The sequence below is a fragment of the Lepidothrix coronata genome, unplaced genomic scaffold (genome assembly GCF_001604755.1).
Source record: "Lepidothrix coronata isolate B3197 unplaced genomic scaffold, Lepidothrix_coronata-1.0 Scaffold48, whole genome shotgun sequence".
NCBI classification, from domain to species: Eukaryota; Metazoa; Chordata; class Aves; order Passeriformes; family Pipridae; genus Lepidothrix; species Lepidothrix coronata.
The window spans coordinates 1,358,071-1,385,481 of NW_016690228.1; the positions used below are offsets into that span (position 1 = coordinate 1,358,071).

The 27,411-nt window shown below is 44.4% G+C and overlaps 2 protein-coding genes across 2 annotated transcripts in view; one reads left to right on the plus strand and one right to left on the minus strand.

Annotated features, from left to right (window-relative positions):
• Positions 1 to 2,493, plus strand: part of COG3 (component of oligomeric golgi complex 3) — a 31,169-nt gene extending 28,676 nt beyond the window's left edge. Inside the window, exon 23 of the mRNA XM_017815011.1 lies at positions 625 to 2,493. Coding sequence (XP_017670500.1) covers positions 625 to 651 — 27 coding nt within the window. The 3' untranslated portion in view covers positions 652 to 2,493. The remainder of the gene's footprint in view (positions 1 to 624) is intronic.
• A 1,616-nt stretch (positions 2,494 to 4,109) lies between these two features.
• Positions 4,110 to 27,411, minus strand: part of LOC108497407 — a 29,087-nt gene continuing 5,785 nt past the window's right edge. Inside the window, 10 exon segments of the mRNA XM_017814985.1 lie at positions 4,110 to 4,256; positions 5,382 to 5,449; positions 7,570 to 7,682; positions 7,978 to 8,009; positions 8,011 to 8,067; positions 8,552 to 8,582; positions 20,987 to 21,124; positions 21,468 to 21,525; positions 24,521 to 24,874; positions 25,612 to 25,668. Of these exon segments, the coding sequence (XP_017670474.1) occupies positions 4,110 to 4,256; positions 5,382 to 5,449; positions 7,570 to 7,682; positions 7,978 to 8,009; positions 8,011 to 8,067; positions 8,552 to 8,582; positions 20,987 to 21,124; positions 21,468 to 21,525; positions 24,521 to 24,874; positions 25,612 to 25,648 (1,035 nt within the window). The 5' untranslated portion in view covers positions 25,649 to 25,668.

The window sequence follows — 27,411 nt, forward strand, 5'->3', positions numbered from 1 at the left end:
TGGTCTAGGGAAAGTGGGTAGAATCTTGATTATCACAGGATGCTAATATTTAAACAGGTAAACTAGTTTGTGGGTTAGAGGATGTTTCCTGCAGTGAATGTGGCCACAGGAATGTGTGATAACTGTCTAGGAACCACAGAGTGGGACTGATGCACCATAAGGAGGTGGGGTTATCCTAGAGGAGATGGCTTCCTCTAATCATTTATCTGTTAAACCTTAGGATCACTTATCCTACAAACTGAATTGGATGGGAAACCATATTGTAATCTGTAGGAAACAAGTATTGCGTAGGATCCCAAATGTATTTCAGATATCTGAGATGAATGTTACCATTTTTTGCCAGTGTGCCTGTTTTTTGGAGTTTCTTGACAACACATGAAGTCATCTTAGAAAATTTGACACAGTAGCTTGTGACTGGTGAAATAAGTAGTCAGTATGGTCAACAACTGCATTTTAAAAAGCCTACGAGTAGGCACTTGACTGGAAATTTTGGCTGGTTGTTTTGTAGCTGTCTTCTCCTGACTAATGTGCTTCATAGGAATCATGTTTAAAGGTTAAAACATAACACATCAGTTCTGAAGCTTAGCTATTCTGTCTAACATAGGCTTTCCCTTTGTCTTTCAGGTGAACTTACTATTATCGATGTCTTAGTAACCCAGCAATGAGACTGCTTGAAATAAGCTTCAGCTCAATGCCAGGCAGTGAAGGAAACACAAAGACATTTACTTGAAGTAGACGAAGGATCCCACTGTGCAGTCCAGTCTGCATCAAAACTTCTAGGGGAAAAAAAAAGAAAAAAACCCCCAAGGTTTTTCTGTTCATAGGCTTGAGAATTGGGCAGAAGAAAACAAAACAAAAAAGCCTTTGCTGATCACTCTTATGGAAGCTCAGTTACTGCCTTCTCCAGACGTTTTCAAAGTTGAAGCCTCTTGTTTTTTGCTTTTTAATGAAAAAAACGTTTTTTCTTTCCCTTAATAAGCTGATGTATGCAATGGAAAGTCGCACTTTCAAAGACACTCTGGAAATAAAGTGCAGGGAATCAAATGAGAGCAGCAAGAGATATCTGCAAGACTTGGAAGATAAGCACATTGGTATGACAATTTGACTCAAGCAGGCATGCCCTGAGTTTTTCTTTAACTGCCATGAAAATCCTGGTAATCCACCGTGTGCTTGAACATAATTCAGAGGTTCTTAGTTGGGAAAACTTTATTTCCCACATGTGAAGTGTTTCTTGAAACACTGGATGTGTTGTTTTTCTTATACTGTTGTGATTGGGAGCTGTGAGGTCTGACCTGAAGTTTTACTAACCTTCCTCTGTAAAGGGTCTCACCTTCCTCTTGAAAGGGACTCAGATCCTTGGAATATGCAATAGAAAGCTGTGCAATATAAGTTCCGTTGTTTCTAGGGAGCTGCATGCTTTCAGATGCTTTACAGCAAAGCTTAGCATTGAGGTTTTCAGGTACTTAGTTTTAGGGTAGAGTTGGATTTTTGCCTTTCCCAAGATCAAATGGTGGTTTCATATTGTTTAAAGCAGGATCGAGACTGGAACTTGCACAGCCTTTGTGCCGTGGAGTAAGGGGGAGTGGGGATGCCTGAAATTCAGTGTGCAAGGCTGTCAAATCAGCATTGTAAACAGAGGATAGGTGCTCGGTACCTGTTAAACAATGCACGCTGTTCAGTATGCATTTATTGGTCAATAGTGCAGAAAGCTGAATGCTAAGCACCTGGGCATTAATGGAATGAAACACTTCAAGCAGCTTCAGGGCGTGTCAGTGTGTAAATCCTTATTGGTCAGCACTGCAAAACAGAAATGTAGTGAGAAACACGGCAGATTTTTTATTTATTTATAAAACCTATTCTGTACTTCTAAATATGAAGAATTTCCAGGCACATTGGTGGTATTTTGATTTAATAATTTTCCTATTACAAGTTACATGAATGGAGAACAAGATGGTAGGATTTAAAGCTACCACAAGAAGTGTTGCAGCAGTCGTGCTGAGGAACATCAGTGGTACTCCTAGGACCTTATATGACCCCTTAAAAATTAACTAACAAGGAAGAAAACTTGCCCTTTCTCTTTACTTATGTAGAAATACAGGCTGTAAAATAATGTCCAGTGCATTGTAATATATGTATATTTGTTTTTTATGAAGTTTTTCAGAAGGACTGCTTGGTCACTGTACAGAGTTATGACTGACTTAATACAGACATTGTACAAAAAAGACATGAAGGCTAAACCATGGCAGTAGTCACTTTTGTGGTTGGGATCTTTTTCTCTCTTAGAGTACCCAGACAGCTGGTGGAAAGATTAGAAGAGCAATCAGTTTATACAGCCTGTTTGCTAAGTGAACATTTGTTTAAACATGTACAGTTTCAGATATTTACGTTTACAAATAGTGTAAATACTTTCAAAAGATTAATTTAAGATGCTTTATATTATCTGACTAGAAACTTGCTGGTTTTAATTTTTTTAAATAAAAATGTTGCCTCCTATTTTGGTCCAAGAGTAAAACTTTATTCTGTATCCTGAGGCCTGTCTGTCAAGATAACTGTAATACAGAGACAATAAACATCCTGTAAGCACAGGCAAGTGCATTGCTGAGAAGTGTTCTTTTTTTAGCAGTAAGAGAACTGGGTTTATTTGGCACACATACATACCTGAGTGCTGAATGTACAGCTAATTGTTAAATTAATGCCTCTTTATGGTTATAATAAAAGTAAATTTATATTTTCTTTACTGACAAGCAGTCTTGTGTGACGGATTGGTCTCTTTCCTTACAATTTTGTTAGGGGGAAGAAACCACAACTGTAATACAAAAACATATTTTAGCTATTGGCTTTTACTAAGAGAAAACTTGGGAACTGGTGGCAGAAAACACAAGTATTACTGTATTTGATAACTGTTCTTACCTGGTTACTCACAGACTCATCTTCCCATAGTTCCTCGTTACCACAGTGTTCTTCTGGCCCTTGGTATTGTATCATCCAGAGACTTGTGGTTTGTCTTCTGTAATGTCACCATGAAGCTTCCCTTCACCCTCTGTCTTTGACAACGTCATGTGAATGAGCTAACCTGGGTAGAAACCCTCCTGTGGAAATCAGCTGCTGTCTGACAGGTGTGGGGCAGTGATATGTGACTAGCTTCCTAGAGGCTTGGAGCCTCCTAAAGAGGTTTGGCCCTTTGGATTGCATCTCATAAATGAGGTGAATGCCAAAGCAGCTGGCCGGGCATCCACCCTTCTTTTTGTACAACAGTGATGCCTGAGGCATAACCTTACACTGTGGCATGTGTTTTTCAAGCAAAACTAATAGTCCTTTCCTCACACTGCATGTTTGGTATTGACAAAGTGATGTGGGTACGAAAAGGGGAAATGGAAACGTCTGTGCTGCTGAAGCAGCTGCATGTTGGTGACTGCAGGTAGATCCAACTCTTTGTCCACAATTGCTGTTTTCTCCTGCTCTCATGCATTTTCATCCTCACTGGGTCCTAGACCCAAGCCAACACTGTGGAACAAATCAGATCTTTGATGTAAAGAGCTCTAAATAGAACAAAAAGAAATGAGTTGATCCCTTTCTGAGGTGCCCAACCCTGCCACTAAGCCATGGGAGGTGCCACCTACCATGAACTGGAGCCTGGAAACCCCAGAGACACCTCATCTTTCCTCTCTTGGGTTGCCCCTGGTCCCTGTACCTAAGCTCCTGGTTGCCATCCTCTCTCCACCAGCCCAGGTATCTCTGGCTGAGAGCCAAAGCAGGCTCATCAGTCACATTTGGTACAACCAGTTCCTAAAATTTCCAGTTTGTTGGCTGTAGGATGGAAGCCATCTGCTTCAGAGTACTGCGCATTCACTGTGTAACCCCACTGATCAGACTGTAATCCATCAAACGCTGTCAGCTGAAAGAAACTTGGTGCTACAAGGACTTGATGTACAGATAGGCATTGTGAGCTTGAAAAAAGGAACTTTATTTTCATCGCAAAGTGACTGTTACCACCTTGATGAAGGAAGAGTTGATCTGAAATGCTGATGTAACTGCTTGCTGTGAGCACAGATATCTTCATTTCAGTATTTCATGCAGATACAGAAGATGATGAAACACAAGGAGTGATATCAGTGAGAAAGGGATTGCCAAAAGTATTGCAACATTGTCTGATTTTTGGACGGCAGGCTCCTGAGCTGAATCTTTTTATACTGAAGGATGAGCTCGTCTTTGCTTTCTGGCCACTTCAGCAGGTGACTTTTTTCTGGGTCTTTCAGCTGCAAAGAGAAGTCCATGCGAAGTGAAAAGTGTTAATGCTAAACTCTTTGAGGGGAGGCCGAGTGGGAGAGTATCCTGCATCTCTTGTAACCCAGCCTTTCTCACTTATCCGTGTAATGTGTCATGGGTGCCCTTTCCTTTCATGGCCATGGAGCACACTAACCCTTACAGCTGCCCTTTGGAGCTGATCCTCCTCCAGTACATGTACAAAGGGACTGAGGAGCTAAACTCACGACTTGAGCCTGCTCTGGTGGGAGTGGGCTGCCCAGAAGTAGTGGGGCAAGGAAGATCACCTCCTTACCTAACATAGCAATTGGTCCTGAGAAGTCTGAGTTTTGGGGGCCAAAGAGCAGTAGCCAGTGCTTTATGGTTCTGTGTACTTGAGGCAGTGTGTAGTTGCCACCTTTCTGAACAGCTATGGCAGAGGCCTGTTTCCCTTGGTGATACATCTGTGGCCACGTACAGACTATTGCTGTGAGGACAGTCATCATTTGGTTTGCGCCTGCACCAGGGAAGACAACTTATGTCCTTTACCCTGAGGCCTCAGCCCCCAACCAAACACTGTGTTTCAGTGGTGACCTGTTGTGTTTGCATCTAGTGAAGGACAGGGTTACACACCAGTAGGCTGGGACTGTCACAGTGGCACCGAGCACAGCTGAGCCCTGACCAGAATGGCATTTCCACCTCTGAGGAAGGGTCAGAGGTAGGAAACCTGAGTGACAACAAATACCAGAAGATTCTGGTGTTTCTCTCCCCAGATGCTTGTTTCACGTTAAGTGAAATGCTGTTTAGATAAAATCAGAGGCTTTGTGCTTGTATTGACATTTAATATTAAGGTTTTGAAAAGAAAAAGTGTTTCAAAATGAATTTGTGAGTCTTGTTGTTCTTACCCTTCAGCGACAGCATTTCAATCTCGTCTAAATGCTTTCCTGAGATGGAATTTCATTAAGAGTCACACAGGCAGGAAATTTGGTTTTGAAAGAAATGGTGATTTTTCCGCATGAAAATTTGTGACCAGTCCCAGACAACAGTCCCAAGCTTATCTCCACTGGGGGGTTTCCCTGCTGCTCTCTGAGGAGCTGGCAAACAGGAGCTGGCCAGGCTGGGCTACCACAAGTGCTTGCCTTGAGCAGGGAGCCCACATTGAAGCAGACAGGATTGCTGTGGCTGGGGAACACTAAGCCAATTTCACCTTAAACCAGGGTTTTACTGGTGACCTGGCAGTTCAGTTTCATGGTGATGGACTGCAAAGGAGGACTGTGAGAGTGGTGTCTGAAGTCATGCCACTTCCAGAGCTTCTGACTGGTCCTTGCCCAGTCCAAGTAGATCCCTGTGCATGGGTCCAGGGTGGCCTTGGGGAGAAACACACAGATGAATTTAGACCCAACAACTGCCCGGTCCCGAATGCTGTATTTTGTCTGCAATTGGACCAAACTTCCAGTTTTCCATTCAAGAATCACTTCTGGGACCAACCCCTTCTGGGGCTGGTTTTCGGTGAGTTTTTGCATGCTACAGAGATTGGATGGCCCCTGGGAGAGCAATGAGTCCCTGAAGGGCAGAAAATATCCTTGGGCAGAGTGTGGGTTGTGTGTGTGTTCCCCTCCTTCTATTGCGTATCTACATCTTCTGAAAGTCCTTGGACATGGGAATTCCTTTTGCCCTGGCAACCTTTATGCTAAAAATAGGTCTTCTGTGCACGTGTGCATGGTCGTGCGTGTGGCTGGGTGAGGGAAATGGCCTTGCCAAACTACAAAGGAGAGAGAAAGACAGCGTGTGAGGGAAAACAGCCCATATTTATGCATACAAATACAAATCAATACTCCCTATCTCATGACAATCTGCGTAGATGACTCTGGGTGCTGGAGCATCCCCCTAGCAGTGGCACATGGGGAGCTTTTATCATTCACAGCATGTGTTATATTGAGATTTTCCTGCCTAAGCATGAAGAAGTTGATTCTCACCGGGCTGCAAAAGCAGCTTGGCCTCCCCCAGTGTTACCTTGTGCTGCAACTTTGAAAAAACAGCAAGAAAAAAAAAACAAATCTAACTTTGCTATGATGTGCTACAGTGTGCTTGCCATGGGCAAGCCTGAACCAGTCCATAAGTAGGACAGGCTGTTGGTTTTCTCTTTTCCTCTCGTCAAAACTACAATATTCTCTTTACAAATATCGGAGTGGTCTCTTAGTATTGCCCTTTAGTGCTGGGGGAGGCTGGGTGGGTTGTAGCAGCCTGCCCCAGCTCAGTGGTGAGCCAGCAGCTGGTGCATGGCTAACACCAATGGGAAGCCTGTGGTCCTGTGAGGTCAGGAGAGACCCACAGCAGATCAGCGATGGCTTAGTGCTGCCGGGGATCGCCTTGGTGTCAGGCTGTAAAACCTGGCTGCCGTGTGATGGATGAAAGACCAACATGTCTGCAGGCAAATGGTAGGACTGCAGGAGTCTGATGGAAGCATTATTGCAAAAGCTATTTAAAATGATTTGCAATAGCCAGTTAGACATTTAGGATGTTCATTAATTAGCCTCAACACAGGGCAGACTTGTAAAATTGAGATGGGATTTACTGATTCCCCCAGACACTAGCTTTCTGAAGCGAAACTTTGAAGACTGGGATGGGGTGTCAAAAATTAATATTTGATGGCTCAAACACTAGCCATTTTTACTAAAGCCATCAGTCACTTCATATTACAACTTAGACTGCAAGAAGGAGACTCCTCTAGATAAACCTGCCTTGGCAGGGGGGTTGGACTAAATGATCTCCAGGGGTCCCTTCCAACCCTAACGATTCTGTGATTCTGTGAAATTGGTCACCTAAGTCATTCTTTAGTGAGAAGCACCCTCTGGAGATGTGAAACAAACCAGAAGCAATGCTAACCTCAAGCTAACTGACTGGCTATTTTAGATTCCCCTCATGCAGATAGCAGGCCCATGTTTTTCCAACATGGCCACTTGGGGCTCCATGGGAAGCTGGTAAAGTAGATGCCAGGATCAATCCTCATGCCAGGGGATATGAGGACATCTGTGGACAAATGTCACTGGCAATTGCGATGGAGCAATACCCAAGTGCCCTTGTGCTGTGCACCCTGCCTGCACCTGGAACCTTGGTGCACAAGAAACGACATCTCTAGTAGGCTGTACTTTTCATGAGCTTTCACACAGGAAAAAATAAAACTAGAGTAAAAAATTGAAGGTGCTTTCAGCAAGCATTAAAGCCCTGGGATGCCACTGGGACTGTTTGGGTGTGAGCTGGTACCTGGTGTCCCCCAGGCTTGCAGTCACCAGAGGTGGCCATCAGGGTGGGAGCAGGCCCTGTGACCATGGCTCCCAGAGGCAGTCCTCAGCCCTGGGTACCTGCTGTTCTCCATGCAATAGGTGAACAGGCCTTCCTTGGTGAATGTGATGAAAACAGCTATGTTGCCCAGTGTGTAGCTGACAGTCAAGGAAAGGTGAGCCCACAGAAAGCCCACATAAAGTAGGCTTTGGAAGAAAACCGTCAAGGGAGAGTGTCTAGGGGAAGTTACCCCAGCTTCCACCACCCTTAAGACAGCCACCCCCAAGACAGCAGCTCTATAGACCTCATTTCCTTACAAGAGCAGCACGAGTTGTGTAGCCAGTCCAGGAGGCTGAGGGGAGTTATCTAAGGCAGGAGGGTCACAGTGACCCACCTGGAGGCAGGGCATTCCTGCAGGTGTTCCCCCACACAAGTGTTGTTGCTGCTGGATACTAAACCTGACCACTTCCATCCTGGAACAGGAGACAAAAACATCTGTCCATCGGGATAACATTGTCTTCTGGGCTCAGAAGAATGACAGTGCTGCAGGAGCAAAACTGAAGTGGTGAGAGGCAGGAAGAGATGTGGGGAAAGTGTGATAGGGTTGTCTGCCTGAACATAGAGGATGTGGATGCTCTGCCCCAGGTTTTTTTTTTCCCCACACTGGTACCAACCCCGGAACACTGCCAGACACACGCTCCGTGCTTTCCACATAGCCTGGGTTTAGGATTTTTTTATTTGTTTGCTTACTTTTTAATTAAACCCCTTCAAATAACTGAGAAAAATTCATCCTTCACTTCTGTGTTTTCACATTTCATATACAAAGCTCAAGTCTTCTTATGCTATGTTAGTAGCTGCTCTCTGAGGATATAATTTGCTAAGGGCCCTCTTTCCATCAGACACACAAGTAATTTATCCTGCAAGGTACCAACGAGCAACATAGAAACATTTCTTTGCTACGGGCTTAGCTCCCAGCGTTACAAGGGAGCTGGGTTTAACGCTGTCTAACAGAAATAAGCAGTGTTACCACCTGCTTCTCTGGGAAGAATGAAGAGCAACTAGGAGAGGGGAAAGCAAAGAGATCATCATTAATGCATCAGCTAATTTTCACGTGCAGAAAGGGACTGTGCTCAGGCTGTGTCTGTCTCAGGGACCCGAGGGACTTGTCTGCAGCAGCTCCCAGGTAGCTGCATTTTGTACACATGAAGTGTCTGACTCCATCTGTAACTGTGGCACTAATTTATATATAACCTGAAGATGCACATTTTGGCTCTGCAGAATAGCTAAGAATCTCCTTCCTGGTTGTAAGGGATAGAGGGGAACAAAAAGGCAACAAACCGGAGATTTGTTCTTGCTTTTATTTTTCAGGCTTTTTATGAGGCTAAAAAGACAAATAGTCCCAGGCAGGAGGATTTGCTACCCCTACCCTATACTTCAGGATGGGAGAGCAGTATAACGTGCTTCTATGTTGAAAATAAAAAAGCCAACAAAATCACTGATTGTGTGATAAATCACAGGTAATTTTCTTGCACACCGACAGAAACAGCAATGCTGTCTGGCTGGGGAGGGGAGAGGGAAGGCAGGGAGAGAAGAGAGTGCTGCAGGGGCCTGAGCTGTCAGGGGGATCCCATCCAGCCCCTGGCTGATGAGACAGAAATCCAGTCTTGGCTTACCCTCCCAGGGTCACCGGGGCTGGGACAACAAGCACTGGGGAGCTGCTTCTCTTGGCAGCTGGGTTGAGGGGACACTCCAGGACATACCATCCCTTGCTGGACACAGTGGTGATGTCCTTACTGATGAATTCAAGGCTGCTTGTATCCTATAAAGCTTTTGCCTGTGCTGTTAAACTCTTGGACCGGAGCTTGGCCTGGGACCAGGAGTACATCCCCTCCTGATTTCTAGCTGAGCAGCCTGGATCTGATCCCGCTAGGGAGTTTGGATGGAGCAGCCTGGTTTGGAGGGTAAGAGAGGTGAATGGTATGGAAGTGAGTAGAGCCTGTTTTCCTGCCTTTAGGTCAAGTGGAGCTGCAGGTGATGGGGGAAGGCATGTGTGTGCACTTCCATAGGTGAGGTGAGTCTCATCTTTTGGGACATCCTGCTTACACAGTTCATCACATGTGTGACTGGGAGCCCTGTCTTACTCCATTTGCATGTTGTGTCTCTGACTGCTACTCCAGTCTCTCAAGGCAAAACTCAGCTTGTGTGGCTGGTGGGACCAAGTGCTGCACACCACTTACATTGCTGATCCCTGCAGAGCCAGAAGACAGACCCTGCCCAAAGGGCTTAAAACAGAACCAACCTGGAGACCTGAGTTGGACTTTGTACTGCCTCTCAGAACTGGAGGCAAATTTCAGTGTGGACTGTTGCTTCCATGAAGATATGATGGCACTTGCAAGTCTAACCCCAAAGGATCAAAATGATGGGAGAAAAGAGGAAACAGCAACAAAGCATGGATAACTCAAGTGATGCAGAAAACCTTCTGCTATCTGGGAAAGCATCCCCATTTCTAGGAGGAGAGGGAAACGTTCTGTGTGACCCTGTGGCTCCAAGGTACACCACTGGACAGGGACGAGGAACCCTCCACCAGAGCAATTAACTTTCCCTCCTGTTTTTTCCCTAGGTGAATTAATTTCATGCTCGCCTCTGGTGCTGGAGTGATGCTCAGTTGGACTCCTCTTGGCTACAAATAGCAGCAGCAACTCTCCAGCCTCTTTCCCCAAACAAGGATACCCCCAGCAGAAAGAAGTGCCCCTTGTTGTTGCTCCCCAAACAAGCACTGCTACAAGGTGCTGCTTCCTGGGGAAAATACACCACTGAAAAAGTGCTCATCACTGGTGATCTCTGGGTATTCTCTCTAACTGACCAGCTGGGTCTCACCTTGCCTGTGCAGAGGGCAGTGACTCTCCATCATCCTCATGTTCTCCTCCCATGGATAGAGACTCCTCACCTGACTCTGGCATTGAACTCCCTTGGGCAAGCTCAACAGGCTCCCAGATCACTTTTTGCAAGGAAGAGTTGCCAGTTACCTCCTATTCATTCAACGCAACTTTGTGTGCAGGGGTTTTCTCAGAGAAAAGCTTTGTCATCCATTGCTTCCACTCTGCCTCTTTGTGCTTGAGTCCATCTTCCACTGGTCTGGTGGGGGAAGACACACATCCCAGCAAGTGGCGTCACCCCCGCCATCCTATCTGTGCAAGGGGAAAAGTAGTCATGCTGGTTAGGCACAATGCCTTTATTCCCAGAAATGCCAGCTGTTCTCCAGTGACACTGCAAGAGCTTGAGAAACTGCATTTCTTCCTTCTCCTTGGGAGACATCACTTCAGATTTGAGAGAGGAAGCTGCTAAATGAGCCTAAACATTGTTCTATGCTTTCAAAATATTCATAAATAATCTCAAAATAGCAGCAAGCAGAGAGAGGAGAAGTTTGCTGATGACATCAAGAGTGGTTGAGGCAAATGGTTGACTGTGAATAGTTGCAGAAAGACCCACATGGCACTGAATAAAAGGGTAATAAAATCACAGCTGAAATCTGATGTAGATAAATGTAAAGTGATACACATGGGAAAAGACAATCCTAACTTTACATACAAAATAATGGGCTCTGAGCTGGCTATTTCCACTCGGGAGCAAAATCTTCAGGTTATAATAGATAACTCTATGCAAATGTCAACTCAAGACAGTAGCAATCAAAAAAGCAAACAGAAAACTAGGAATTATTAGGAAAGGAGGATAGAGAAAAACAGGGGAAATCATTATGCTGCTGTATAAATCCGTGGACTTCCTTCTCTTGAATACCATTGTGCAGTCCTGATTCACTGATCTCAAATATGATACAGAAGAAGTAGAAAAGTTATAGAGGAAGGTAATTGAAGATGATCAAAAGCACAAAAGGGCCTCCATTCAGGGAATGACTTAATAGATTAAGACTTTTTATCCTGGAAGAAAAAATGACTGAAGAAGAAATACGACCGAGTTTTCTGAAAGGAAGAGCGATGTGACTGGGGAACAGCTGTTCATATTATTCAGTGCTCTTCAAAGGAAGAGAGTGAACATTAAAGAAAATTATCAAGTGACAAGTTCAAAATAAACAAAGGGGATTTTTAGCTGCGGCACTCCTTGCCAGAAAGTACAGTGGATATTTAAAATTTGTGTTTCAATAGGGTGCAAGCTAATCAATGGAAGAGGAATCCATTAAGGGCTATTAAATGTAAAGCTGGCATCTACAGTTCAGGGTGTTCTTGAGTCACAGATCACTAGGGAAATTGAGAGTATTCTGGGAAGTATAAACAAATGTTTGCTCTATTTTTGTATTACTTCCTAAGCATCTGCTGGGTCTCATCCAGGGTAGGATACTGGGCCAGGTGTATTTTGGGGGCTAACCCTATGCAGTCATCCCTATGTCCTGCATTTCACACCAAACCATGTCTCCCACTAAGGCAAAATGGCCTGAGGTGTCTGGTGCTATTGCCTGCCACTGTTTCTGATTGAGCCCCCTGCATCACAGAGGTAGAGTTGCTTGGTGGCTCTTCAGCGACCAAGGCTCTACACCAGGACCAGTTTTCAGTGTTACAAGTCTTCCACCAAGACCCACAGGCAGATGCATCTCATTTTCCTTTATCTCCCAAAGCAAAAGCCTTCTCTTGTGTGGACAAGTCTTCTCTGCAGGTCCTCAGCTGGAGGCCAAGTTGTTCTGGAATGCAACCTGGTGCTCCATGCAGACCTCTCATATGCATCTCACTCTGAAGTGAAAATGTGACCTGTTAGTGGCTGTGTCTCAGAACAAGGATGTTCTATGGCAGTCAGCTCACATTCTTCCAGCCTGAGCTAGATCACCCTGGATTTATCGTTCCAAGGCATCATGGAAAGAGAATGCTTAGTTTTGAGCAACAGGAAATTGAGGGGAAAACAAAATTCAGCAGTGGCTCTAATGGCCAGTCCAGACCTGAGTGATTCACTAAGATTTCCCCCAGTAAATTAAAAGCAAACACTTGAATGCTACACTGACACAGTATACAAGTGCCTCTTCTAGTTGAAACCTCACCACCTTAATGACAGACATTATTGTTCCTGTGCACTTTTCCAAGGTTGCCTTAAAAACCATGCCTTGACAGTTTACTGGCTAATGGACACAAACTAGGATTAACCTCTCTCTGCACCTCTTTTACAGCTAGAAATGAGAATGAGGGATAGTGGCTATTACAAGGTAATCACACCCAGGGGGAAATTCCTGAGCTCAAGTATCTCTGTTCCCCAGATCAGGGTAATCTCATTGCATTTGGCTAGCCGTTGGCAAAGCTTGTCAAACCAGGCTGGCTTGTCACTCTCAGCATTTAGGACCTTGTCCCATTTCTGGAGGCTGTTGCATTGCCCAGGCATCCTTGTGTTGACGTTGCACGCTCAGTAATGTGGTGGTGAGGCTTATTTTCTGAAAACCTACAATTTTCACCTATAAAGCCTAATTTAAAGTAAATTTAAGTTCAAATTCTATTCTTATTGATGTTTGTGCTATTTTGCAGCAACTCTGAAGGAGTACTGATAATACACATTGAAACGGGGGACAGTCAGACATCTGTTCTGTCGATTGATCTGCAGGAGGGGGAGCACAAAAAGGCCCATTGAACACGTGGAAGTAAATACTCTGATAGTGACTGTTATGGGGAAAAAAAACCCCACCCACATTTCTTGCCCCTAGATTTCTATTAGGAAGGAGGAATCCCTTCTCGGTTTGTCTCTAGAAGGAAGACGAGAGTCTTGGTTTTAAGTGGGAACTGCCAGTGGGCAAGGGTAGGAAACCCCAGGTCCTGACTGCAACCTGGGGAAACTGGGTGGCTTCCTCTTCCTCTTCCTCTTCCTCTTCCTCTTCCTCTTCCTCTTCCTCTTCCTCTTCCTCTTCCTCTTCCTCTTCCTCTTCCTCTTCCTCAGGGTGGCCCCAGCACCAGAGCCACAACGATGAACTAGGGCAAGCCCCAGCCCAGGGCTGGCACTGTCCAGCCCATGCTGGAGGGAGTTTATAGCCACAGAAAGGCAGAGCCCTGGCACCCCATGGCCGTAGGCTCTGTGCATGGGCTGTTGGTGCAGTATCGCTGGCACAGGCTCCTCACTCCTGCAATGGCCTTATTTTAATATATTTGTGCTGAATAATACATCTTTCCTGCGAAGAAAAGAGTGTATTTCTGTGCAGGGGGAACTTGGCAGCTCTGAATACTGAGCAGCCATTTCCTCAAAGCGGTAGGATTCAACCCCATAATCAACCCTATTAGCATTAAAAGAACTGTCTAAATGTCAAGCCAAGTTCAATAAATAAGCACTAACACATTTAGAAATGGCTTAGAAAGGGGAATTAAAAGTTTTGTGCTAATTATGTTTCTTATTTTAGATTTTCTGTCAATTCTAGCTCTTCCATTCAAATGAGAAAAGCATTTGCTGCCAAGGTGGAGGAAATGAGATGGGTTGAAAGTGGGCAAAGCTGTTCATCCATAATAGGGAGACAACAGGGACCTCAGCTCCTCTTGCAAGCCTCTGGAAACACAATAAGGATGGGGTCAGCAGACCTTTCAGTAAAGGTGTCTCCCAGTCTCCCGTTACAGTGAGCCACAGATCCTCTGATACCTCTTGATCCCACCAGAATCAAGAAACGCCAGGGGACAAAGGAGAGGAGGGCAGACTCCTCTGACCAGCTGAAGGTACGCAGTCCAGGAGGTAGGCAAGCAGAAGCAGGGAGCACAGCTTGTTGGTGGCACATTTTATAAGCAGCTTCAGAAATCTGTGTCAGTTTTAAAGACCAGCTCTGCTCCTCCAAACCCAGCCACCTCCAACCCTGTCTGGATGGAAGCAGCTCACCCATGTCTGGTGCTTTGATGTGGTAATAACGTATAACTGATACTGATGGCAAAGGCTAATCCACTCTGCCCTGTAATGTTCCCAGTAAATCAGGCAATATTCTGTTATTGAAAAAACTAATTTTTGTCCCTCTGATGGTAATCAATGTATGCCCTGAAGCACGAGGCTTGATAGCCTGTGTAATTTGCAACCTAGCTAAGTGTAACTGCAGATGTTAATCCTATTTATACAAATGCCTGGCAAGCAAAAGGAGGGTTGGAGGGACAAGCTGCAGGGTACGGGAAGGCATAGAGCTGGATTTCCAGGAATTCTTCTGCAGATTTCAAGCTGCTGTGCCCCAGTGATGGGAGACTGAGAGGTTTGGAGTGGGCGAGGGGAGATAGCACAGGCAGCGACTCTGCAGCTGTGTCACTCCAGTTGCCCGGCATTTCTTCTGGAAAATGCTGGAGCAGATGTCACCATGGTGCACATCCCCTGCTTCAGGCAACCACTCTCTACCTAACAAATGCAATCCAGAGGGACCCTGACAGGCTTGAGAGGTTGACCCCAACAAATCTCATGAAGTACAACAAGGCCAGTGCAAGGTCCCACACATGGGTCAGGGCAACCCCAAGCACAAATACAGGCTGGACAGAGAATGGATTGACAGCACTACTGAGGACTTAGGGGTGTTGGTTGATAAGAAGCTCAACATGACACAGCAATGTGATCTCGCAGCCCAGAAAGCCAATTGCATCCTATGTGGCTGAGTCAAGGCCCAAGGTCATTCCTCAGCTGAATTAGGGGCCTGATATTGTCAGCAGCAAGGAACAGATATCTCCAGCAAGCAAGTTGGAGTAGAAGGCACGTAGCTTGGGGGGAAAGAGATGTGGACACAGCTCTCTAGTTACACCCTCCCAGAATGGCAGGAAAAGACATTTCCTCACCTCACCAGAATGCAATGAGACCTGAATATGCTAAATGGCATATTCTGAGTAAACCAAGCCCTGAAGTGATGCTTGGCTTCTCTACTCAGCTGCTCAGTACTGAAAACACCTTGCTAACTCCCTGGTGCAGGTGTAAACTGTGGGAGGAAAGGTTATGTATTCAGAGAGGCACTGAATCTGCTCCCATCACAGGTGGGTACTTAAAATAGACTTGCAGTAGTGATGCAATGACTCACTCCTGTGCCTGTGATAACTCACTCCACCTGTTTCACTAAAGAGAGGGAGGAAGGAGGTCACTGCTTTGCAACCACATGAAAGCCCCAATTTCCAGGAATTTATGCCTTCAGGTGAAAACTCACCAAACAAGTCTCTCAGGCTTCAAAGAAGAGAAAGCTTCAATACCGCCAAGCCTGCGCTTTGCAGGAGCTGTGACTTGCCAATGACAATGGTCCCATTGGTATAGGTGGGACCCAGTGTCACAGGGACCCAGCAATCCAGCAGCATTTCCGGCCATGGATTTCCCTGGACTTGCTCCACTCCCAGCTGTCCTGCAACACCCAGTACCTACATTTTGATGTATTACTGCTAGCACCTTGTCCTTCAGGATCAATGAAATAGCAGCATTTCCCTGGTCTTATTCCAGGTTTAGCTAACATAAACTAAAACCCAAAAATTCCCCAAACCATGGAAAATTCAGCTCCATGGCTATTCCATTAAGAATGATACCTCTGGAAAACAATCATCATCATCATATCATGGCTAGGCTTTGCGAACGAAGATTTGGGAAGGCTCTATCCACATTTATTATAGGCACACTGGTGGCTTATGAGGCCAATACGTGACAGACATATCCGACTGCAAAAGACACAACAGAAAGACTCCTTAGGTGGTGTATTCTGCAATACACGGTTCTTTCTGCGTTGCCTTTTTTCCTCGAGAGTGATCCTGCGTGTGTTCTCGAAGGAGACAGCTGCGTTATAGATGGCGTGTCTCCAGGCCTCCTGATTTGAGGCCAGAGTAGACCAGTTATGGTGATCAGTATGGCCAAGGCTGAGATGTTGTTTCAGGGAGTCCTTGTATCTTTTCTTCGGGGCTCCTCTCATGCGGCAGCCAGTGGCAAGTTCACCATAGAGCAGGATCTTAGGGAGGCGGTGGTCCTTCATCCTTGAGACGTGCCCTGCCCATCGCAACTGTGTTCTCAGTAACATGGCCTCAATACTTGTGACTGCTGCTTGTTCTAGAACAGATGTATTGGTCACGTAATCTGACCAGTGGATGTTTAAGATTGAACGGAGGCAGCGTTGATGGAAGCGTTCTAGGAGACGTACGTGGTGGCGGTAGATGACCCATGATTCGGAACCATATAAGAGAGTAGAAGCGAAAGAGGAGAAGGAAGCTTCAGAGCACACAGAGGTTTGGCATTCCAGGTTTGGGGGGGGAGGGGAGGGTGGGGGGAGAGGGTGGGTGGGGGGGAGGATTAGCGTAGTGTGTCAAGCAGACCGTGGGGGTCCACCGACCAGCAGGAGGGAGAGCAGCACAATCCCATATGAAATATTGCAGGTGAGTAGTGTGCCTGAAGATATGTGGAAACACAGTTGGGGAAGGATAAGGTCAGGGTGGATAGTGGGTTCTGGAACACAATAGACTATATTGTATTTGCTGTGCTTTGTTTTCCTGCTGTTCATCTCTAGGAATGTTTCCCACTTGGGCAAAAAACACCAGACATGCTAAGAGCACACATTTGTGGGTGCATGCAGCCCTTTATCGCACCAACATATCCTGTCTGTCTGGTGACACTGATCTGGTTTGCTTTTTAGAGCAAGCCTGCGACAACTTGGCCCTGTCACACGTTCCTATAGCTGCGGGACCCCCAGTGGTGGCCAAAAGCCCCCACTTGCTGTGGTTTCAGCTGCAGGGTCTAAGGTGAGCAGCAAGGGCCGGCAGGGGATGGTAATATATTTAATATCTATTAATATAGATGGAAAAGAATAGATGAGCATTTGGGCACATCTGTTTTCTTCCATACCTGAGAAAGAGTTCGTACATCAAAGAACATGTTTTCCAACCCAACTGTATACTACAGTTGGTCTAATAAAAATGTATTTCATTTGCCTACAAAAATCACTCTTCTGGGCACTTAACAGCCATAAAGGATGCTGTTTTCTATTCCTGGCTTCCTTTAAAGGCCAAATCTTGCTGCTGTATTATTGAATTCACTAGACACATGGTACAGCCCAGTGAGCACTGCTGTAGGAGTCTTCACGTTATAGTTCTCTAGGCTTGATCGTCCACGCATATAAATGGATTTTACACTCATGGTACTCCTGGGACACCAAGGCAGCTGCTTCAGGTTTTCACCAGTTTAAGTAAGATTAGTATTGGATCCAAGAGCTTGTGTGCCTCGCAACAGCCCACGTGTTGCAGACACTTAACCTTGATGAGCTTATATCTGTGTTTCCAGGGGACAAAGAGTAGGACTGGGATACTCAACTGGGATGGGTGCAAACTGATGGTTAATGGTGGGAATGGACAAGAAAACCTAGATGAAAACAGGCAAAACTGGTCTAGGATCTGGTTGTGATGCATGTGCCAGCAAGCAGCTTCTGGTCCTTTTGGCATCCCTGAGGCAATGTGTAAGGGATGGTTTGGTCAAAAATGATGTATTAAAACCAGAACCTCATGTCACCACCACTGATCATCTGTGGGCTTAAGGCTGCTCCTGCCACCCGCTGCCTCTGAGCTCTTATTCTTCTCTCCTGTTATTGAAACAGCCTAAACATCATGTTTTAGTTATAAAGTGAGTTTAGTGGATAGAAGGGTGGGAGGGAAGGGGGATTAAATTTACTGCTTCAGTGACTACAGACCTGAAACAAATCTCCGATTCAATGATAGATCAATAACATCAAGATTGGGTTTAAATTATTAATAAACTATGAGAAATGAGGATAATTATTCTATGAGTCACAGCTCTCTAATGCACTGCACATTTTTTCCCTGAGACATCTGCATTGAAGCACAACCTGACTATCTTTTGGCAGAAAGCTGTAGCCAAGCAGTTAATGTTTTTTGTTTTGCTAGCTAAGCATTTCATGAACCCTAGACAGCCTAGTGACAGTGTGCTTCACTCATGGAGAAACCCTTAGGCCAGGATCCCCTAAAACACTGAGGTGTCTTATGAGTCCCTCGAAATCAATGTGCTTGATTTGAATGCCATTTGTGAATGGTTCAGAAAGCCCTCAAATGTCCTTTGAAACCTGGATGTCTGGAGACAGAGAAGTTGTGCTAGCCTAAAAGGAGATGCTGGCCTTGAAAAATGGCCTTGGATGGTTGCAGAGGCCCATCTAACTGGTGGCAAGAAGGAGGGACAATCTGAGGACTGCTGGAGGCAGGGAGGGGAGGAACAGTTTTTGCACATTGCTGGTAGACTACAATGACAGCACCATCAAACAGATGGTAGATTTCAAGTGAATCAGCTCCCCCTTTTCAGGCAAAAAGAGAGGGAACTATCTGCCTGAGGAGGCCTGTTAAAATCAAGAAGTTCAAAACTAAAATATTCCTCCATTCTTGGTCATGACCATCTCTGTTGACTGAGACAGCTCACACTGACACAGTTAGGCTGGAGATTCTGAGAACATCTAGGCATTCTCCCACCTCAAGCAGCTGTCATCCGTCAGCTGTAGCATTATGCCTTAGGGTAGTGATGGATAGCAGCTTTTAAGGAGCAGCTCACTGCAAAATCAGCTTATGCCTGCTCTTTGACAGAGTGGGGTCAAATGGGTTCAGAACACTCTTGATGATGCTCGTCAGCTGCTGGGCTTTAAGGTGAGGTGCTCAGCACTGTCCTGGTTTACCAGGAGGGTACCTTACTTAAGAGGAGAGGAACAGAACAGAACTTGGGATATCAATAATGAAAGGTATTTATCCCTGTGAAAGTTAGGTCTGCAGCACACAGAGGGGAGAGATGCACTCATGAAGGTAAGGACAGCAGAGTGGAGAGGGGTAACTGCCAGCCCACCAAAATGGACAAGGACTGTTGGTAGCAGCTGTGCACAAAGTCTTCCATGGTCTTACTGCTTTCCTTGCCTCTAGCTCACTGGATGAAATAAGGTTATATCAGTCCTAAAATCGCTTTTCTGTTTATCTCAGTTTACACAGTTCTGCAAATGGCATTAGGTGACCCCCACTCAGCTGATGGTATGGTATTGCTCCACACCCACATGGACTGCAGCTCTTCTGGGACATCCCTCCATAACCATAGCACATCCAGCAGCAACTGGGACTTTCCATACACCCTTCCTCTGTCTCCTTTAACCTAAAGTTGTCAGTCAGGGTACAAAATCATTCTGAGCCTACAACACGGAACTATCAAGGTGTCCAGACACTTCTATCTGTGCAATGTAGAGATAATTTCTTATAGCCCCTGTGATATACTAATTTAAAGATGCCTGTGGCCTTGACAAATAAAAAAAATAAAAAAAAACACACAAAAAAAATTAGGACAATGAGATACCAAACAAACTGTGTTTGATGCTTGACTGTATTCTGATTCAGGGTAAGGAGTGAAGGGCTTTTTTAATTCTTTTTTTTAATTTATCTTCATTAGTAATTCAACAAGGCCTTTACACATCACTGATTTCTTATTAGTTACCTATAAATTATAAAGGATGCTGGGCACAGCATACACAAATTAATGCATGTGTGGATGAAAACTTTTGAGGAATAGGGGGAGTAGTGATGCTCTGGTGCCTTTGTTGTGTGTTTGGTCTCCTGGCTCTGCTGAGTTAGTAAAATGCCATCATCACTGCCTTACACATGAGAAGCAAAGCCCAGTAAAGGGCCATGTCCAGGTTAACAGGGACCAGTATCAAGTCCAAATCTCATGGAAGCCCCTGTTCCTAGGACCAGGGGGTAGGTGAGAGACTCAGGACACTTCCACAGTGTTTGCTTGAGGATGAGATGCGATCATACTGAGCAACCTGCCTGCCCATTAAAGGTCAGGGTGCAACCTCAACAATGCATGGGCAGCTGGCTGCATGCACCCCAGATCACAGTCAGTCCCTTAAGGACAGGTCAGGTCAGGCCAGGACTGCTGGGAGCTGGACTGCTGGTCCCTTCTCACAAACCTCTCAGATGGAGGGAAAATCTCTTTTTTCTTTCATTTGTGTAGTGACTTTCTGTTAGCCAGAAAACTTTGACTGATTTCCCTTGATGTCACATCAGATGTTTTACCTCAGTCCATAACATTTTCAAAATCTGGGGAAGAAATAGAGTCTGCACTCTTTCAGGCTGCCAGTTACGGATTTATAACATTTATTTCTAGAAATATTAAACAATTATATTTATATATATAAAAGTCATAACATACTTAAAATTTATATGAATAAAATTTATAAACTAAAATGAAAAAAACACCTTGCTGCATGTTCATGTAGCAATGCAACAGCCTTCCCTTAAACAGCTGCTTATATCTATTTCATTTGGTGCCAAGGTAACATCTGGTAACATCTTTAAAGAAAAAAACTATAAACTTCCTTGGATATTCCTATGAAGATATCAGTGAACTGAGTGCCATTTAAAGTACATCAAAGAAGAATTTGGTCTTTGTCTCTTGAACAAGTGTCTCTATTCAATTTCTTTTCTTTGCCTTCTCTCTGCAAGGAAGATTAGATATGTCTGTATGTTTATGTTGGACAGACTAAAGGAGTGAGCTACGTCTCCAGCTGGTGTAAATCTGTGTTGCTGCAGCAGTGTCGATGGTGTGAAGGGTGGTATTATACTGATTTACTGTGGCTGGAGAATCAGACCTCCTTTTCCTCCCCAGCCGGAAGAGCAGCCTGTAAAACAGAAGTCACACATCTCAGTTGATTTGAGAGATACTGCACGGGATTTATTTGTCTAACAAAATTAAAAAAAAAAATTAAAAAACTCTCTGCAGAGGCTGACAGCATCCCTTTTAATACAGCAAATGTAGAGGGGCCCAAAGACAACCACTGAGACAGACATAACTTCCAGTTTATTAATAGCAGGGGCACAGCAGTGGCTGCCAGGCTGTGAATGTCTCGGGCATACTGTAAATTTCCAGTTGTTAGGTGTTCCTGCTGCTCACCTGTGTATGGCATAAATACAGCCTAATGTGATTGAATTATATAGAAAAATGTTACCAATTACTCTGCTTACTTGGATTCCTTCGGCACAGGTCCCGTGGGCTGAGCTGGTGGAGAATATGTTGCTGGTGCTGGAGGGGAGAGAGAGAGGGCTTTCTTTAAAAATAAAAAAAGATCCTCTTTTTGTGTAGAACAGCGAGGATTTTTTTCCTGCTTTGAGATTTCTTGCCATTTCATTATTTTGTATTTCAGATAAAACCTTCCCACCTTAACGAGGAACATTTTTCCCCACCAGTTTTAATGGTACGATAAATTGTGGGAGAGCAAAGAAAAAGCTCCTGAAAATGAACCTTAAAAAAAGTTTCTGGAGACTGAAGACAGGCTTTGCAGAGGAAGAGACAAGAGTTACCAGCTAATTTACTTTGCCTTTCTGTTCATGTTTCATTTGTAAACAGCTTGGGTTTCCTTATTTTACGGACTCTTTAGGAGGACATATTCCCATGGATGTTTCAGCTTCCCTGCGGCTGCACAGAGGCAATGGGGTGCAGGGGACTGCGGTTGCCCCTCTGTGGGAAGGTCATGATGCTACAAGAATGAGGAGGAAACCGCCAGTTTTGGCCCAAACAGCTCATACAGTCAGATGTGGTGCCCTGAGGGGTTTGCTGTCAGAGCAGCACCTTTCTCCTCCAGGTTTGCATTAATTCAGTGGCCACAGGCTGCCTGTTTCCCTCTGTGCTGAGCATGACAGACCTGGGGTCTGTTACAGCCCTCATCTACCAGGTTAGCTGTACATCTCAGCTTGTCTCAAATGCTCTATCAGGTAAAACAGCTCTTATGCAACCTACCTCAGCGTCTGCATACCATGTGGTGTTATTTCCAAAAAATCAGAAAGGGCAGATGGAAGAGATTTAGGGCAGGCATATGCAGAAGGTGATGGGAGAGAGGAGAGGCGCCTACGGACTGGGGAAAGAGGGTGAACAAGAAGGCACTTGGAGAGGGCAATAGGGTGGCAGGGGAGAAAAGAAAATGTAGGAGAGTAAAACACATAGAGTAAAGGAGAGGTATGGCTATGACAGGGAGCTAGAAGAAACATCAAAAGCATTGAAGTGAAGGTTACTGCTTGGATTACATAAGCCACCCCTATGAAAGACAAAAAATAATGAAAAGAGACAAAAAGAAGCAAAAAAAGCCCCAGTGAATCTCTGTACTGTACAAATTCTTGAAGACATATTAAATGTTGACACTGGGTCCCTAATGAGGCATTCCTATATTTGATATTCATTGGTAAATCTTCTTGTGTCTAAATACTAGCTCTCTACTGAAACAGTCTGAAACAAACTTCATATATCATCTGAATTTTAATTGTGATGTAGAAATCCAAGAAATGACTGCTTGAAATAGCACTGAGAGAGATTTTTACGTGCATTTGCTTCCTGTCTTTTGTGGCTGTTTCAGACCCTCAGCCTCTTCCCAGGACAGATTTGTCCCCAAGGATGCAGCTCACATGTATGCTTGATAAGAATACTTTATTTCCACATGGAAAGCTCTTAAAAAATAAACCTTACATGTGTGAACAGTTGATCTTTCTCCTTCTTAGGAGCTGGCAAATTTACCTTGAGAAAAATGTGAAAGTGAGCAGAAAACACTTCTGTTGGTAAACCCCCAAGAAGGACCAATTCATGAATTCCTTAGGAAATAGGTAACCTTTTACTTCAGGGAACAGCCTGTCTCTTTCATGCTGGCTGTGCATTTCTGTTTGTGCCAAAGCAGGCTGTGCTAGGGGCTCTTCCATAGCAGGTGAAATGCCTGCTTACAGCATGTTCAAAGAGGAATTATGGAAAAAGTTCAACCTTTCCTTCAAAAAAAATGATTTTTACTTAGGATAAGGCCAAATTGTCCCACTTGGATCCCTGTTTGTGATCCAGAGTCTCCTGCAGAAAGCCATACTTTCTCTGTGTAGACAACCCAGCTGCAGTTCCCCACGGCTGCTGCATGGTCCCCTTCCAGTGGCTTTTGATGGAGCCACTTGTCCCTTTATCACCCACTCGCAGGGGACAGCTGTGACCCTGTCCTGCATGCAGCCACAAGCCACGTCCTGACTTGCAAGTAGTGTCACCACAGGCAGCCAGAACTGAAATGGGACAAGTTCTTAAAGTCCTTAAAAAAGGGGGTTATCCCCTATAACTTAGAGGGGTTTCCTTTCCATGGATTAACTGTATTTTTGTCCCTGCTAACTGCCTCCAAACATTGGCTGGATTACTTTATGAGCTGTAAAATATTATTAAAAGCAGGAATATATATATATATATATATATATATGAAGTAAACATAGCTTGAGATATCTATTAAGGCAGATAAATGTCTAATATTAATTAGCTTGCATTTACATTTAACAGAGAAACTCTTACCCAGACAAAACTAAAATGGATGCTATCTAAAATGGATCAGAGGGTTTTGAGTTTAAACTTTGTGCTGGTTTCATTGTGATTTTGTTGAAACTAGCTAACAGTAAAATCCCATTCTTTGCAGACTAGTACCTTGCACTTTTGATAAGCTCTCTCCACGGCTGGGATTCAAGTCTGGATGCTGGCACCGCTTACCATGTTCTCACAGCTCAATAGTGACAGGAGAAGTGGTAATGGTTTTAAATTGAAAGAGGGGAGATTTATATTGACCCTGACTCACTTGGTCAGAGCATCGTGCTCTGACAACACCAAGGCTGGGGCTTTGATCCCGGTACAGGCCATTCACTTAACAGCTGAACTCAATGATCCTTGTGAGTTCCTTTCAACTCAGAATATTCTGTGATTCTTCTGTGAGGAAATTCTTTACTGTGAGGGTGGTGAGACACTGGCACATGTTGCTGAGAGAAACTGTGGATGCCCTATCCCTGGCAGTGCTCAAAGCCAGGCTGGATGGGACTTTGAGCAACCTGGTCTACTGAAAAGTGTCCCTCCCCATGGCAGGGAGGTTGGAACTAGATGATCTTCAAAGGTACCTTCCAACCCAAACCATTCTATGATGGTTCATTCTATGATTCTATTATATGCAGACAGAAATGTAAAAAAGATCAAGGACAACTGACTTATTCTCTCTCCTTTCCTCTAAAAGATTGCTAAAAAATACCTGTTAATATCTTTCCTTTCTTTGGGGATCTTTCAGGAACCTCAGTTGTAATTTTTTCTTGTTTTGCAGGAGGGGATAAGGAGACTCCTTCAGGCTCTACATCACAGACAAAATCTCTGTTGGTTCTCCTACTTGTCTCTTTGTCGAAGAGAGCAAGATCAGTCTGTTCAATATAATCTTGTACTCTCTGCATTTTGAAGGCTTCTTCAGAAGCTGCATATTCCTCTTCTAGCCTTTTCAAATTTTCCACTGTGAGAGCAGAACTGGAATCTGATGACCCAGTCCCAAGGGTAAATATTTTTGGTTGGGACTGGTTATTGCAAGACCCTGACAGCTTGCTTCCATTAAACATATCTGCAATGCATTAAGGAGATGAGAATCTTTAGCAACAGGCAAGGTCAATTCATCATTCTTGTAACAAAGAAAGAAAGAAAAGAGAAATCCCATTAGTCATTTACTCCTGACGGGCATATTGATTGATGTAGTTAAAATGTTCACACTAAGATAACCTTATTAGATTGAAAATCACTTTCTTTTCAAGAGGATCTACTAGGCTCCAATTCAACAAAGCACTTATACAAATACCTGATATTAAGGGCATGCCCAGGTCCTGTTGGTGGGATTTTCTTAAATAGTTCCCATCCAACACTTAAAGGCCAAAGCTTAAGATAGCTACAAAGGAAGGGCATAATGCCTTATCTGCATTTTAGATAGGACACACATCAGTGATTTCATTATTAACCTAGTTTGCTTCGGCTGTAAAATTCTGCACAGCTGAAACTTACTGTGTGCAGGCTGGAATAGAGTGCACTTTATATTCATCACTAGTACTCAGACAAATTATTTTGGACATCTTTTGCTATATGCTGATGGAGAAAAAAATAAAAATGTACAGTGGAATCTGTTGAATCTGTTTAATTGGACCTGCTGGTGGCCATCCGACCATGCCAATTAAACAAAGATAAACAAAAGCAGCTCTCAGAGGACCTGCGGCAAATAAACCCATGGTGAATACTGCATGATTTTTGTTATTGCATTATTCTATATAGTTCTGTATCTGAAACATGAACTAGCCATAAAAAGCGGCTCACCCTCCTGTTTGCAATATCTGCTTAATTGTGTCTCCATCTTCTGTTCACCCACTCAGTCTGTTTAATGTCAAGAGATAAAGGGAGGAAAAACGATAGGGTTAGTTTGGCAGAACTAGTGCTTTGCAACCTCTTCTTTCCCTGTCTGCCCCTCCCTGTCAATTCCCATTTGGCATGATGCTCCCTGCTCTGTCTGACTGCAGACTGAGATGGCTGTTTTCACTTGTTTTATCAATGCAGAAAGCCCAAAACCCTGCAGTGCTCTGCATGTCAACTTTGTGGCACCCATGAATCACCTCCAAACTTTGCAGACCCCTCTGTCCACACGAGCGGAGTTGTCTCTACCAGCACTGTGGGAGCCCACAGACATACTCTCACTCAGGCAGTACAGGTGTACTGGGAATCGCTCAGCAGGACATGCTCTTCATCCCTTGGCTGGGTTTCCCCAGTGGAATAATTTCTGAGAAAAGAGTAGGCTAAGGCCAAGCAAGACCAGCACAGCACTGTTGAAGGTGAACACGCTGACTAGACAAGGTCCCAGCCAGCACTATTTCTGAGGTGCTCTTGCAGCGGTCACCCCTTACCATTTGTGTGCTAAAGACCATAGGTGGTTAGCACATTTTAATCCACAAGGCTGAACTAGTTTACTTGCTTAATACAAGTGTCTGATACTATGAACTCAAATGCTATGGAGAAGGACAGGTACAGGGTGTCAGTATTTTCCCCTTGTCAGTCACAGAGTCACAGAATATTCTGAGTTGGAAGGGACCCACAAGGATCATTGAGTCCAACTTTTAAGTGAATGGCCTATATGGGGATCAAATCTGTGACCTTAGTGTTATTAGCACCATGCTCTGACCAACTGAGCTAATCTCAGGCTCAAACTTATACATCTCATTAAAAGAAATCACTGAGTTGGGTCTGGCAAAAGCCATATTCCCTAACCTTGAGCTGATTCACATTAAGGATGGTCTTTAATTCTGCTCTTAGTCCTCTCCTGTGATATTTTTTTTTGTTTTCTGGAACTTTCCTTCTGGTCGAGATACTTGTGAAAACCAATACATATGACCCATGTGACTACTCTTAGGTTTAGGTTGTCTGTCAACATCTGATTGTAAAGCACCTAGCTTTACTAGTGCCACTTTAACACTGCATCCTTCATTGCTGGGACACAAAGTTTCCTAAAATATCCCAAATAGCATATTATCGTGTAAACTAATTACATCACTAATTTTAATCTCCTTAAAGAACTAGCTTGTGAAAAGTCTGTCACTTCTGCCTTTCATAAACAATTCTGTCATTTCTCTTGTAACAAATCATTAAGATTCCTTTGCTTCTTCACCATATTTAAAAACATCTCTATGTCATTAGCTCTGCTGATCACTGTCCTCCTGTCATTCTGCTTCATTTGTCAAGTTTTCATGGTCACAGACCTAGAGAACAAGCCAGGCTGGAAGGTGTCTCTGGAGATCACTGGGGTCCAGGATTTTCTTCAAAGCAAGTCAACTAGATCAGGGTCCTTGGGGTTTTGCCCAGTCAAATTTTAAATATTTCCAAAGGTCGAGATCCTATAGCCTTTCTGACTCTCGTGTTTAACCACTCTCATGCTGAAAATATTTTTGCTAAGATTTAATTGGAATTTCCAATATTCCATTGTGTGTCTGTTGCAACTTATCTCACAGCGGTGCAGCTCTGAGACGTCTAGCTGTCCCCTCTTAACCCTCTCATTTGGCAGCTCCAGGCAGCAGTGGGTTGTACTTGAGTATTTTCTCCTCCAAGCTGAACAAATTTAATTCTCTTGAA